Source organism: Carlito syrichta, unplaced genomic scaffold (assembly GCF_000164805.1).
Source record: "Carlito syrichta isolate Samal-C Ts95f unplaced genomic scaffold, Tarsius_syrichta-2.0.1 Scaffold111560, whole genome shotgun sequence".
Classification (NCBI taxonomy): Eukaryota; Metazoa; Chordata; class Mammalia; order Primates; family Tarsiidae; genus Carlito; species Carlito syrichta.
The window spans coordinates 74,419-85,961 of record NW_007055656.1 but is presented as its reverse complement, the minus strand read 5'-3'; the positions used below and the strand labels follow the sequence as shown (position 1 = coordinate 85,961).

Here is an 11,543-nt window from a genome sequence, read left to right as displayed (position 1 = left end):
CGGGCCCGCGACCGCCGGGACCAATGAGGTGAGAGCGGGACGCGGGCGTCCGCGCGCGGGGGAAGGGGTTCGCTGGGGACCCCGCCGCTCGGCCCTGGGGCGTTGCGACCGCGGCGGGGCTGGCCGCTGTCATGCCCTGGGAGCTAACGGAGAGCCTGGAGAATGCTCCTGCAAGTTTTGCGGGAGGGGCCCCTCGGGGTGGGGGACGGCCGCTTCTCTCCCCTCGCGGTGGGGCTCCGGGGGCGGCGGTGCTTCCTGACAGTCTTGGCTTTCGGCAGTAGCGTGGCCCAGGTCAAAGGCAACCGGTGCTTCGCACGCACCCTGCTTGTTCCCATCCCCACCCCTGGCCCTGTCCTGAGGCGCCCTCGACCTTTCGCACTCGTGACCGCCTGGCCAGAGAGCGCGCGAGCCTGGCGGGCTGCAGCAGGTGCTGAGGGGAAGCGTGTCTGGACGACCTTCCTCTGGGATGCACCCCTCTTCCCCTCTCCCCAGGAATGGTGGTAGAGGAACGAATACAAAGCGTAAGGTTGCCACCTTTTCCCTTTTGGCCTTAGGCTTCTGACCTCCTGCAGCCTCCTCTTGCCTCGGGCTGCCCAGGCCTTGGCGGTCGAGGCTGGCCTACCTCCCAGCCGGTCCTTCATGGGCTTTGCTGCCCCTTTCACCAACAAGCGGAAGGCTTACTCCGAGCGTAGGATCATGGGGTGAGCGTCCTCTGTCCTGCATCCTTCACCTCCCCTCTCCAAGTAATCATGTCTGGGCTAGGATGGGAGGGTATCTTTTGTGGGCAGATTTACCCCTGGCTGTCCTCCTCCGCAGCTGTATTAACGATCCTATCCTCCCTTGACAGCTTACTCTGTCGCCCAGACTGGAGTGCCGTGGCATGCTCATGGCCACAGCAGCCTTGACCTGCTGGGCTCAAGCGATCCTTCTGCCTCAGCCTTCCAAGTAGCTGGAACTACAGGCGTGTGCCACCACACCCAGATAATTTTTCTTGACTTATTGTAGAGATGAGATCTCGCCAAGTTGCACAGGCTGGTCTTGAACCCCTAGGCTCAGGCAATCCTTACCTTGGCCTCCGAAAGTGCTGGGATTACAGGCTTGAGCCACGGCGCCCGGCCAAGTGTTTTAATTCAACTCTCAACATATCTACAAATCGGGTACTGTTATTGCTTCCGGTTTATAGATGAGAAGACGGAGGCATAGTTAAATTACCTAGGGCCACAGTGTTGGAAAGCTCTAGACCTGGGATCTGATCCTTGTGTGATCACCAGTAAAACTGACAGCCTCTCTGTTCTCCCTAGATGGTCCCTTAGGATAAAAATAATGAATACAAAAGCATTCTGTAAATTGCTAAACATAAAATAACATTCACATCACGGGATTTGCATGTTTGCTCTTGGGAAGTAATTCATTCAGGCTTATTTGGGATCTCTAGTTTTGAAGGCGCATGATTAGTGGGCAAAGGTATGCACTGGGGGCCTATGGCAGGGAGGAATCTGGGCAGTTCCTTGGCCTCTCTGACTCCTCTTCCCCTAGGTACTCAATGCAGGAGATGTATGAAGTCGTGTCGAACGTTCAGGAGTATCGCGAGTTTGTGCCCTACTGTAAGAAGTCTCTGGTGGTATCCAGCCGTAAGGGTCACCTGAAGGCCCAGCTGGAGATTGGCTTTCCACCTGTGATAGAACGTTACACCTCAGCAGTTTCCATGGTCAAACCTCACATGGTCAAGGTGAGGCCTGTATGGGAGGGATTGACCAGGAAGTTGTGTTCCTTAGCACTTTCACTTTAAAGGGCTATTTTGGCCTTGCTGGTAATGATGTTAATGACTTTATCTCCATGTGTCAAATATCTCCCTAATAAAATAGTTGAAGGAAAATGGTTTCAATTCCTTTGTACTGTCTCTTCTACTTGGTAATACTGTTTAACTGCCTGATTGTCCTATTCTAGGCTGTTTGTACTGATGGCAAGCTCTTCAACCATTTAGAGACCATTTGGCGATTCAGCCCTGGTATTCCTGCTTACCCCCGAACCTGCACTGTGGACTTTTCGGTGAGTCAGGAAGGAGGCTGTGTAGCAGAGCTGGGACTAGGTGTGGGGCAAGGCTGAGCTACTGTGGCAGGGTTGTTCTTTTAAGTATAGCTAACGCTTAGCATTTCCCAAGTCCATCACTGTTTCACAGGTCTGAGCTTGTATTAATGTTGTATTCTGTGCTCAGCCCTGTTAGGGCTCTTGAGGGGATCCAAGAACTGAAGGGGTTGGGGGGAAAAAGGCACCCAGGAACCCTCTTTGCATTTGGCCAGGGATTATTCGATGTGGTCTTGAAGAGTTTCTGTCTCTTACCCATTCCCAGATTTCCTTTGAGTTTCGTTCTCTGCTGCACTCCCAACTGGCCACCATGTTTTTTGATGAGGTTGTCAAACAGAATGTTGCTGCCTTTGAGCGTCGGGCAGCCACCAAGTTTGGTCCAGAAACAGCCATCCCCCGTGAACTGATGTTCCATGAGGTGCACCAGACTTGAGGCAAAGGACTGCTCCCTAACCTCTCCTCTACTCCCCCTCCCTACCCAGTTTATTTATTTGGTTTGGCTTCTGCCCCAATCTGAGAGGGATCTGTGTTCTTAATACTGTTCCTTCTCTCATTTCCCCAGAAACTGGGCTCTATGCTGATCAGAAATTCTGGGGGAAAGACAGGGGGTTTGAAAATATGACATGCCAAGAAAGGGTCAGGCCCATCCTGAGAGCCCCATATGCCTGTAGCCTTTTCACAATGAATTAGAATCAGAACTGTGTGGACACCTTAGTGTTTGACCAGGGGAAGACAATCACTTTTCCAAGCATTATATAAATTGAGCCTTTCTTCTAGCACAGAGGTCCTGGGTGGAAAGTAGCTTCTGCCCTGCCTGAGATCTCCCCAGAAGAAAAGCCAACCTGCCCCCAGCCTGAAATACATAAGCCTCACTGTAAGGATATTCCCACGCTGCCTGGCTAGTGGAAAGCAAGGGGCTTTCTTACCGTCAGTGCCGCAGGGCCAAGGAGGAAATAAAACAAAACACAGAACTGAGTTGCCTCTGTACTCTTGGGCTTCCACTTGGCCTGAGTTTTTATAAAATGTCAATAAATTGTGACAGTGTGAATTTGGTTTTATTGTATTATTTCTTGGGGGAATAATGTAGATATAGCAGAGTAGAAAAATTTGATGGCTTCCTTCCCTGAGAGAGTGAAGGTGTAAGAAGGCCTAGGCCTCTTGGACACAGTGTCCCTGCTAACTATAGTAGCACATTCTACAAGCCAGGACCTAGTACCCACCCCCTTGCCTATTTATAGACTTTTTCAGAAGGTCAGTTGCAGCAAGAGTCTCAGGACAGAATCATCTGGTCTCAGACTTTCCATATATCTGATGCCCTCAGGACCACCTCTTGTTATTTTGGGGACCTCCTTAAGGGAAGCTGCAAAAAGTTAGCTACTCCAAGAAGTACTAGAGCCCTCTAGTGGCTCCAGTCCTGAGCTAGCGGTCCTAGCCCATTTGTCCTTGGTAGAATTTGTTCCTTTCACCCAGTGGGCTAGACCGGTTCTTGCATTAGTCACATAGGCAGTTGATAGTCCTTGAGTGTTCTACCTTATGACAAAATTGGGAAGGTTAGGGGCTAAAGACCAAGGACTTCTTAGCCTTAGGAAGGACAGAAATCTCCACTGGAAATCTCCCAGGAAAACTTTCCTCTGATTAGGGTCAAAGAAGGCCAAATCTGCTTCAAAAGAAAGGGAGGCAGAGGATAACTTACAACCTACTAAGCTCGAGATCTTGCTAGCCATATTCCTTAACTCATAATATTCTTCCAGGCCTTATTTAATAGCAGGCTCAAGCATTGTTAATAAAAACATTTATTTTGCATTTTATACAGAACAACCTGAAGTCTGCATCATAACTTGACAGTTATCCAGGGGTTTACAGTGTGTCCATCTCAACAGCGTGGTTCTGGGGGTGGGGGATCCACACAAACACAGGCAGGAGCTTTTGGGAAAGAAGGGGGCACAGCAGGAGTGTATCTTAATCTTTTCTCAAAGAAAAGGCGGTAGAGCATCGAGTCGCTGAAAACCTGTCCGAGTCGCTGAAAACCTGTCCGTATGGGGCTTCTAAAACAAACTTTGTACTGTGAGCTCTTGGGGAAGGGGCAGAAGAGGGGCACTGATAAATAAGGGGGCACTTTCTTGAAGGCAGGGGATGAGGAAAGAGGCCTACTATTTTTAATGCCCCAGCCCCAGGACCCGAGAATCAGAGGAGACTATGTCCGATCTGGAATCATTTTCCTGTTCAATAAGAGGTACTAGTACCCCTGGGACCAGACTCTGAAGATGTCGCCTGGTCATTCCTGAGTCCCTGTTCTATGCCCCACAGCATATTAAAAGGAGGTGGGGAGAGAGGTCAGAGGGTAGTGGCTTGTGTCCTGTGGAAGTAAAAGGCTTAGTTCACATTAAGTACTGATAAAACCCAATGATTGGGACCACAAATCAGACAGATCTGTTGAGAGAGGTCACTAGTAGGGACCAAGACGAGACAGGTCCAAAACAGCCTCTGCTGGAGGTGCAGCAGGTATAGAAAGTCTGGAAGGAGGTGAGAGGTGAGTACTAAAGTAAGGGGAAACAGAACACTCCCAGACCATAATTTTAATGGGGTAGTTTTAAAGAGAAAAATCAAATCGAACACTGGGTACCAGTCACAGCAAATGCCATGCTTTTATGGTCACCTGGTAGCATTAAAAAATTGCCAAAGCATGTCCAGCTAACCAACAGGTCTTGCTAGGAGGTGTTTGTGTGCATGGGAGTGGGCCAAGGGCTCGGTACAGCTGACAATCCAACACGACTCTTATGGAAACAGAAGGGGCAGAGTCCTGGCTTGGTGGCCTACTGAGGGCTTGGCAGAGTAGAAGCAAAAGCTCCCAAGTGACTGCAGATTTTCTGCAACCAGCTGTGACCCAGGGAAAGAGGAGCTGGAGTCTCACTTTAGAGGTGATGGGGGCCAACCTAACCCCACCACATGCATTAGTCCTGGTCACCCGACAGTTGATGAGCAACTCATACCAGGCAGAGGAAAGGAGCTAGTTCGGGAAGAAGGGGTCATTTTTCATCTTTTTAAAGTCTTAATTTATATTTTAACCTCAAATGTATTATCAGTGCCTCAGATACAATTTAATCTTAAGTCTTTAAAGGCCCCTGAAACAAAAGTATCCTTTTTTTAAAGCTTCCTCGCTTTCTGGGAGTCACTTTCCCCCCAGCTCCCAGTTTTACCCTGACTTAGAGTCCACAAACTTCATCAGACCATCCGTGCTCATGGACTTGGGCCTCTCTAGAGGGAGGCCCAGGGCTCGACTCCAGATGAGCTGTGCCAGTACTCCCAGTGCCCGTGACACCCCAAACAGAACTGTGTAGTAGTTCATCTCTGTCATGCCATAGTACTGTAATACAGAAAAGGAAAAGGCTTTGTTTAGGGCAGAAGCAGTGGCATGTATAAATCCAGGGTGACAAAAACCCTGGAAGCTCCATTCTCCCTTCTTCTCTAGGAACTGAGCCCTGTCAGCCTTCAACAGAAACGACAGTGGGAAAAGTATAGCAACTGGGATCTTGAAAAGAGCAACTCCAACCCCAACCCCAGCCCTGTCACAGCCAACTTCATCAAAAGGCTCAGTGAGGGAGGTCCTTGCTCTGACTAGGGAGTTGCTTTTGTGCATGAGAGATAATAATATAGTTGTGTACAGATTAGAGAGGAAGCAGGGAAGGAGGACTTACCTGGAGCAACACACCACTGTGAGCATCGACATTGGGCCAGGGATTTTTGGCCTTGCCCTGCTCTACGAGGACATTGGGCACAATCTTGTACAACTGAGCAACCAACTTAAACATGGGGTCGTTAGGTAGGTGTTTCAGAGCAAACTCTCGCTGACATGTGTATCGTGGATCAGTCTTCCTTAGTACTGCATGCCCATAGCCTGGAACAACCTGTAAAGCGTGAGGAAAAAAGACAGTTGGTATTTTCAGGTAAAAAAATTTATTTTATATACACGTGTGTGTGTGTGTGTGTGTGGGTGTTTTTAAGACAGAGCCTCCCTCTTCCCCAGGCTGAAGTGCAGTGGCACACTCACAGCCCCCGCAGCCTCAACTAGCTGGACTCAGGTAACCCTTCTGTCTCAGCCTTCCAAGGAGCTGGAACCGTAGGCATGCACCACTAAGCCCGGCTAATTTTTTTTTTTTTTTTTTGAGTTGGAGTCACTCTGTCGCCCAGACTGGAGTGCAGTGGCCGCTCCCGGCCACCACAGCCTCGACCTGCTGGGCTCCGGCAATCCTTCTGCCTCAGCCTTCCAAGCAGCTGGAACTACAGGCGTGCGCTACCACGCCCAGCTTATTTTGTTTTTATTTATTGTAGAGATGAGGTCTCGCCAAGTTGCCCAGGCGGGTCTCGAACTCGTGGGCTCAGGCAATCCACTCACCTCAGTCTCCCAAAGGCGTGGGATTACAGGCTGAGCCACTGAGCCTGGTCCAGCTAATTTTTTGATTTATTGTAGAGACAAGGTCTCACCAAGTTGTCCAGGCTGATCTTGAACCTCTGGGCTCAGGCAATCTTCTCGCCTCGGCCCCCCAAAGTGCTGGATTATAGGTGCGAGCCATTGCGCCTGGCTTATTTTTTATATATCTTTATAGAGGGGATGTTGCTATATTGTCCAGGCTGGAGCATAGTGATTATTCACAGGTGTGATCACGCCACACTGCAACCTCAGACTCCTGGCCTCAAGGGATCCTCTTGCTTCAGCCTCCTGAGTAGGTGGGACTATAGGTGTATGCCATTGCACTAGGTTAGAAATTCTTCTCTGAATTCTTCAGGGCAGACAAATGGGGGAAAAAGATTTCATTCTCTAATTTGGAGACCTCTCTCATACTTTTTTTCTTAATGTTTCCCAATTGCAGAACTTGGGTCTTGGCTTTTTTCTTAGTTGCTAAGCATCTCTGCTTACCCGTCCTGAGTTGAGTGTGGTCCAGATGTAGTCTTGTAACTTCTCATCTGACACATCTTTGCCAACTTCCTTCTGTAGCTGTGTTAGCCAGACAAGCACTTCCTATGGGTAAGGTTTGGGGAAAAAAGGAATGTTGGTACATATGTCAGAAGAGAATGCCAAGATCAGGAACAAAGCATGGGGGCAGGGAAAACATGCATCAGGAAAAGAAAAAGAATAGCCTCACCTGATTTGCCAGTCCATGGAGAGGCCCAGCCAGCCCGTTCATGGCTGCTGCAAAGGACAGGTAAGGGTCGGAAAGGGCACTGCCCACCAAGTGGCTGGTATGGGCACTTACATTGCCGCCTTCATGGTCACTGTGGGGAAGAAGGGAGAGCCAAGGGAAGAAAGGGCAGATTATGGGAACACAGACCTTGTTGTTTGCCTATCTGTCACATACTAGCCTAGATATGGGCTCACACCAGCCTATGGCCAGTCAGTCATACCTAAGCTCTTATAAAAGATATCCTAATCTTATTACCAGCGTTTGTTCACTAATCCATAGAGCTGGAGAGGATACTGGTTGATGAAGCCTATGTGCCCAGTTCCCTGACTCCCACCCAGCTTTAACAGCAATGGCCGGAAGAGGGAGCTCCTGGAAAGGCGAAGGACCACCCAAAGTGAGCAGTAAGTGTCTTTTCCCAGCTAGAAGCACCATCTTATTCTTAGCATGGTTATGGTAATTTCCCTACCCTCTAGACCTTCCTTCCTATACCCCCTTTCTTGCTGTGTATTCTCCCTTATGTCACGTTTCCATCTCTTTGCTGCCTACCATCTGTAGATGAGAACATAAAGGAGATTTAAAAAAAATTTCCCACCAATCAAGGAACCTGGTGGCTGTGGTTCCTAGGTCTAGCTCACCTGTGGATGGTGAGGTACAGACGCATGAGCTCAGTGAACTGGGCGTCAGTATAGCCTAACATGTTCGTGAAATTGTGGGACCAGTCCAGCTTAGAGTCAATGGCCCCAATACTGCTGCCCTCCCGGTAGAGATTTCGGTAGATCTTTGCTGCAACACAAGGTAGCTTTGCAATCAGATCCATACAGTCTTCATAAATCAACTGATGAGAGAAGATGGAGAAAAAAGGAAGCAATTATCAACAAAGAAGAATTTCGCCTCAGCCTTCCAAGTAGCTGGAACTACAGATGCATGCCACTGTACCTGGCCTATTTTTGATTTATTGTAGAAATGAGGTGATAAGGTCTCACCATTTGCCCAGGCTGGTCTCAAACCCCTACGCTCAGGCAATCCTCTCGACTCGGCCTCCCAAAGGGCTGGCATTACAGGCTTGAGCCATCACATCCTGCCCATTTTTTAAACACTTACTCAGCCAGGCTTGGTGGCTCATGCCTATACACTTTGAGAGACCAAGGTCGGAGGATTGCTTGAGCCCAGGAGTTGGAGAACAGCCCAGGCAACATGGTGAGACCTCACGGCTACAAAAAGTAAAAAATAAAAAAATTAGCCAGGTGTGGTGGTATGTGCCTGTAGTCCCAGCTACTAGGGAGGGTGAGGCAAAAGGATTGCCTGAGCCCAGAAGGTTGAGGCTGTGGTGAACCATAGTCATGCCACTGCATTCCAGCCTGGGTGACAGAGTGGGACTCCAACGCAAAAACAAAAAAAATTTACTATGAAACAGGTGTTATAGCTTGGTGTAATATTTGCATTATCCTCCTCCCCTTTTTAGACAGTGTGGCACTCTGTCACCCAGGCTAGATAGAGTGTAGTATAGTAGCATGATCATGGCTCACTGAAGCTTCATACTCCTGGGCTCAAGTGATCCTCCTGCCTCAGCTGCCTGAGCAGGTAGAATGACAGGTGGGCCACCAAGTCCAGCTAATTAAAAAAATTTTTTTTAGCCGGGCTCGGTGGCTCAGCCTGTAATCCCACGCCTTTGGGAGGCTGAGGTGATTGGATTGCCTGAGCTCGCAGGTTTGAGACCCGCCTGGGTAGACAAGACCTCATCTCTACAATAAATCAAAAAATCAGCCGGGCGTGGTGGCGCATGCCTATAATTCTGGCTACTTGGAAGGCTGAGGCGGAAGGATCGCCAGAGCCCAGCAGGTTGAGGCTGCGGTGGCCAGGAGCGGCCACTGCACTCCAGTTTGGGCGACAGAATGAGACTCCAACTCAAAAAAAAAAAAACAACTTTTTTTTTTTTTTTTTTAGACACAGGGTCTTGCTATGTTAGCCAGGCTAGTCTCCAACTCATGGTCTCTAGTAGTCCTCTTACCTCAGCCTCCAAAAGTGTTGCAACTACAAGAGTGAGCCACCATGCCCAGCTTATTTTTTCTTGTGGTACAATGTAAGGTAACATAAACCTCATTTTACAAAGAAGGAAATTGGGGCTTGGCCAAGTTAAGTAATTTGAATGAGTCCACCCATGTTGCTAATAAGCACCACCTGGCTTAAACAATTATTGGCCAGGCTCGGTGACTCACACCAGTAATCCCAGCACTTTGGGAGCCCGAGGCGGGATGAATGCTCGAGCCCAGGAGTTTGAGACCAGCCTAGGTAGCATAGTGAGATATCTCTCTACAAAATATAAAGAAAAAATTAGCTGGGCATGGTGACACATGCCTGCAGTTCCAGCAACTTGAGAGGCTGACACAGAAAGACTGCCTGAGCCTAGAAGGTTGAGGATATGGTGACCATGATCATGCCACTCTGTACTCTAGCCTGGGTGACAGAGTAAAATCCTGACTAAAAAGAAAACAAAAACAAAAACAACCCCCCCCACAATTTTCTTTTTGTGTTGGAGTCTCACTGTCACCCAGGCTGGAGTGCAGTGGCATGCTCACGACCACCACAGCCTCAACCTGCTGGGTTCAGGCGATCCTTCTGCATCAGCCTTCCAAGTAGCTGAAACTACAGGCACATGCCACAACACCCAGCTAATTTTCTGATTTATTGTAGAGACACGGTCTTGCCATATTGCCCAGACTGGTCTTGAACCTCTGGGCTCTGGCAATCCTCTCGCTTCAGCATACCAAAGTGCTGGGATTACAGGCATTAGCCACAGTGCCTAGAGATTCAGGTTTTTAATAAGATTATTTAATGAGAATAATGCCAAAATTAAAGCTACTTGGACCAAAAAATACTTAGCTAGCACTTTGAAGTTCTCAGAAGCTTACTTACAGAATAATCATATTAATTTTTTTTTTTGAGTCAAAGTCTCACTCTGTTGCCAAGTTGGAGTGGAGTGACATGATGATCAGGGCACACTGCAGCCTTGACCTCCTGGGCTCAGGTGATCTTTCCACTTCAGCCTCCCGAGTAACTGGGACTACAGGCATGTGCCACCACATTCAGCTAATTTTTTGACTTTTTTTAATAGAGATGAGGTCTCACCTATGTTACCTAGATGGTTCTTAAACTCCTGGGCTCAAACATTCATCCTGCCAAGCAATCCTCTTGCCTCAGCCTCCCAGAGTGCTAGAATAACAGGTGTGAACTATTAACTACACCTTACAAATGTACATTGTTCTGGAAGTAGGTTACTTTCAGAAGCCTGCATCAGGGATATGAAGTTCTAAGGAACCTAGATTCATTAGCACAATGCCAAAACAGGATCCCAGGGTAGGCAAACTAGTGTCTGTGGAGTACACACTAACTTTAACAATCATTTGGGGCCAGGTGCAGTGGTTCACGCCTATAATCCCAGAACTTCGGGGGGCCGACGTGAGAGGGCCGCCTGAGTCCATGGGTTCGAGACCAGCCTAGGCAACTTGGCGAGACCTCATCTCTACAATATATCAAAAAAAGTAGCTGGGCATGGTGGTACGGGCCTGTAGTTCCAGCTACTTGGAGGGGTGAGGTGGAGGGATCACCTGAGCCCAGCAGGTTGAGACTGTGGTGGCCGTGAGTGTGCCAATGCACTCTAGCCTGGGCAGGAGAGACTCCAACTAAGAAAAAAAAATAGCCGAGCTTGGTGGCTCAGCCAGTAATCCCACGCCTTTGGGAAGCTGAGGTGAGTGGATTGCCTGAGCCCGTGGGTCTGAGACCCACCTGGGCTGGCGAGACCTCATCTTTACAATAAATCAAAAAAAAAAATTAGCCAGCTGTGGTAGCGTGCGCCTGTAGTTCCAGCTCCTTGGAAGGCTGAGGCAGAAGGATCACCGGAGCCCAGCAGGTCGAGGCTGCGGTGGCCGGGAGCGGCCACTGCACTCCAGTCTGGGCAACAGAGTGAGACTCCAACTCAAAAAATAAATAAATAAAATAAAATAAAATAAAAACCCCAAAAAACAAAAAGAATCATTTAGAAAATATGAATTACAACATCATAAAGAAACTACAAGCCGGGCTTGGTAGCTCAGCCTGTAATCCTGTGCCTTTGGGAGGCTGAGATGAGTGGATTGCCTGAGCCCACGGGTTCGAGACCCACCTGGGCAGCGAGATCTCATCTCTACAATAAATCAAAAAATTAGCCGGGTGTGGTAGCGCATGCCTATAATTCCGGCTACTCGGAAAGCTGAGGTGGAAGGATCGCTGGAGCCCAGCAGG

At 48.8% G+C, this 11,543-nt stretch overlaps 2 protein-coding genes across 4 annotated transcripts in view; one reads left to right on the top strand and one right to left on the bottom strand.

Annotated features, from left to right (window-relative positions):
- Positions 1-8: 8 nt before the first annotated feature.
- COQ10A (coenzyme Q10A) lies at positions 9-3,133 on the top strand. 2 transcript variants are annotated; one of them, XM_021718342.1, is made up of 5 exons: positions 9-28; positions 555-701; positions 1,537-1,729; positions 1,948-2,049; positions 2,351-3,133. In XM_021718342.1, the coding sequence occupies exons 1-5, from the start codon at positions 24-26 to the stop codon at positions 2,516-2,518; spliced, it is 615 nt and encodes a 204-aa protein (XP_021574017.1). In that variant the 5' UTR covers positions 9-23; the 3' UTR covers positions 2,519-3,133. The 2 variants fall into 2 exon arrangements, with proteins under 2 accessions (XP_021574017.1, XP_008068418.2); XM_008070227.2 differs by lacking the exon at positions 9-28 and adding an exon at positions 163-199 and having other exon boundaries at positions 554-701.
- Positions 3,134-3,860: 727 nt separating this feature from the next.
- Positions 3,861-11,543, bottom strand: part of CS (citrate synthase) — a 29,097-nt gene continuing 21,414 nt past the window's right edge. The window contains exons 7-11 of one of the 2 annotated variants that reach the window (XM_021718324.1): positions 7,901-8,100; positions 7,227-7,356; positions 7,001-7,102; positions 5,781-5,990; positions 3,861-5,449 (exon numbers count right to left, since the gene is read on the bottom strand). In XM_021718324.1, coding sequence (XP_021573999.1) covers positions 5,279-5,449; positions 5,781-5,990; positions 7,001-7,102; positions 7,227-7,356; positions 7,901-8,100 — 813 coding nt within the window. In that variant the 3' untranslated portion in view covers positions 3,861-5,278. The remainder of the gene's footprint in view (positions 5,450-5,780; positions 5,991-7,000; positions 7,103-7,226; positions 7,357-7,900; positions 8,101-11,543) is intronic. The other variant, XM_021718326.1, reaches the window with a different exon arrangement.

Coding starts and splice junctions, on each gene's coding strand:
- COQ10A (XM_008070227.2), top strand. CDS start 163: ATGCTCCTGCAAGTTTTGCGGGAGGGGCCCCTCGGGG. Junction 200..553: donor GCGGGAGGGGCCCCTCGGGG/TGGGGGACGGCC, acceptor CTTTTGGCCTTA/GGCTTCTGACCTCCTGCAGC. Junction 702..1,536: donor TCCGAGCGTAGGATCATGGG/GTGAGCGTCCTC, acceptor CTCTTCCCCTAG/GTACTCAATGCAGGAGATGT.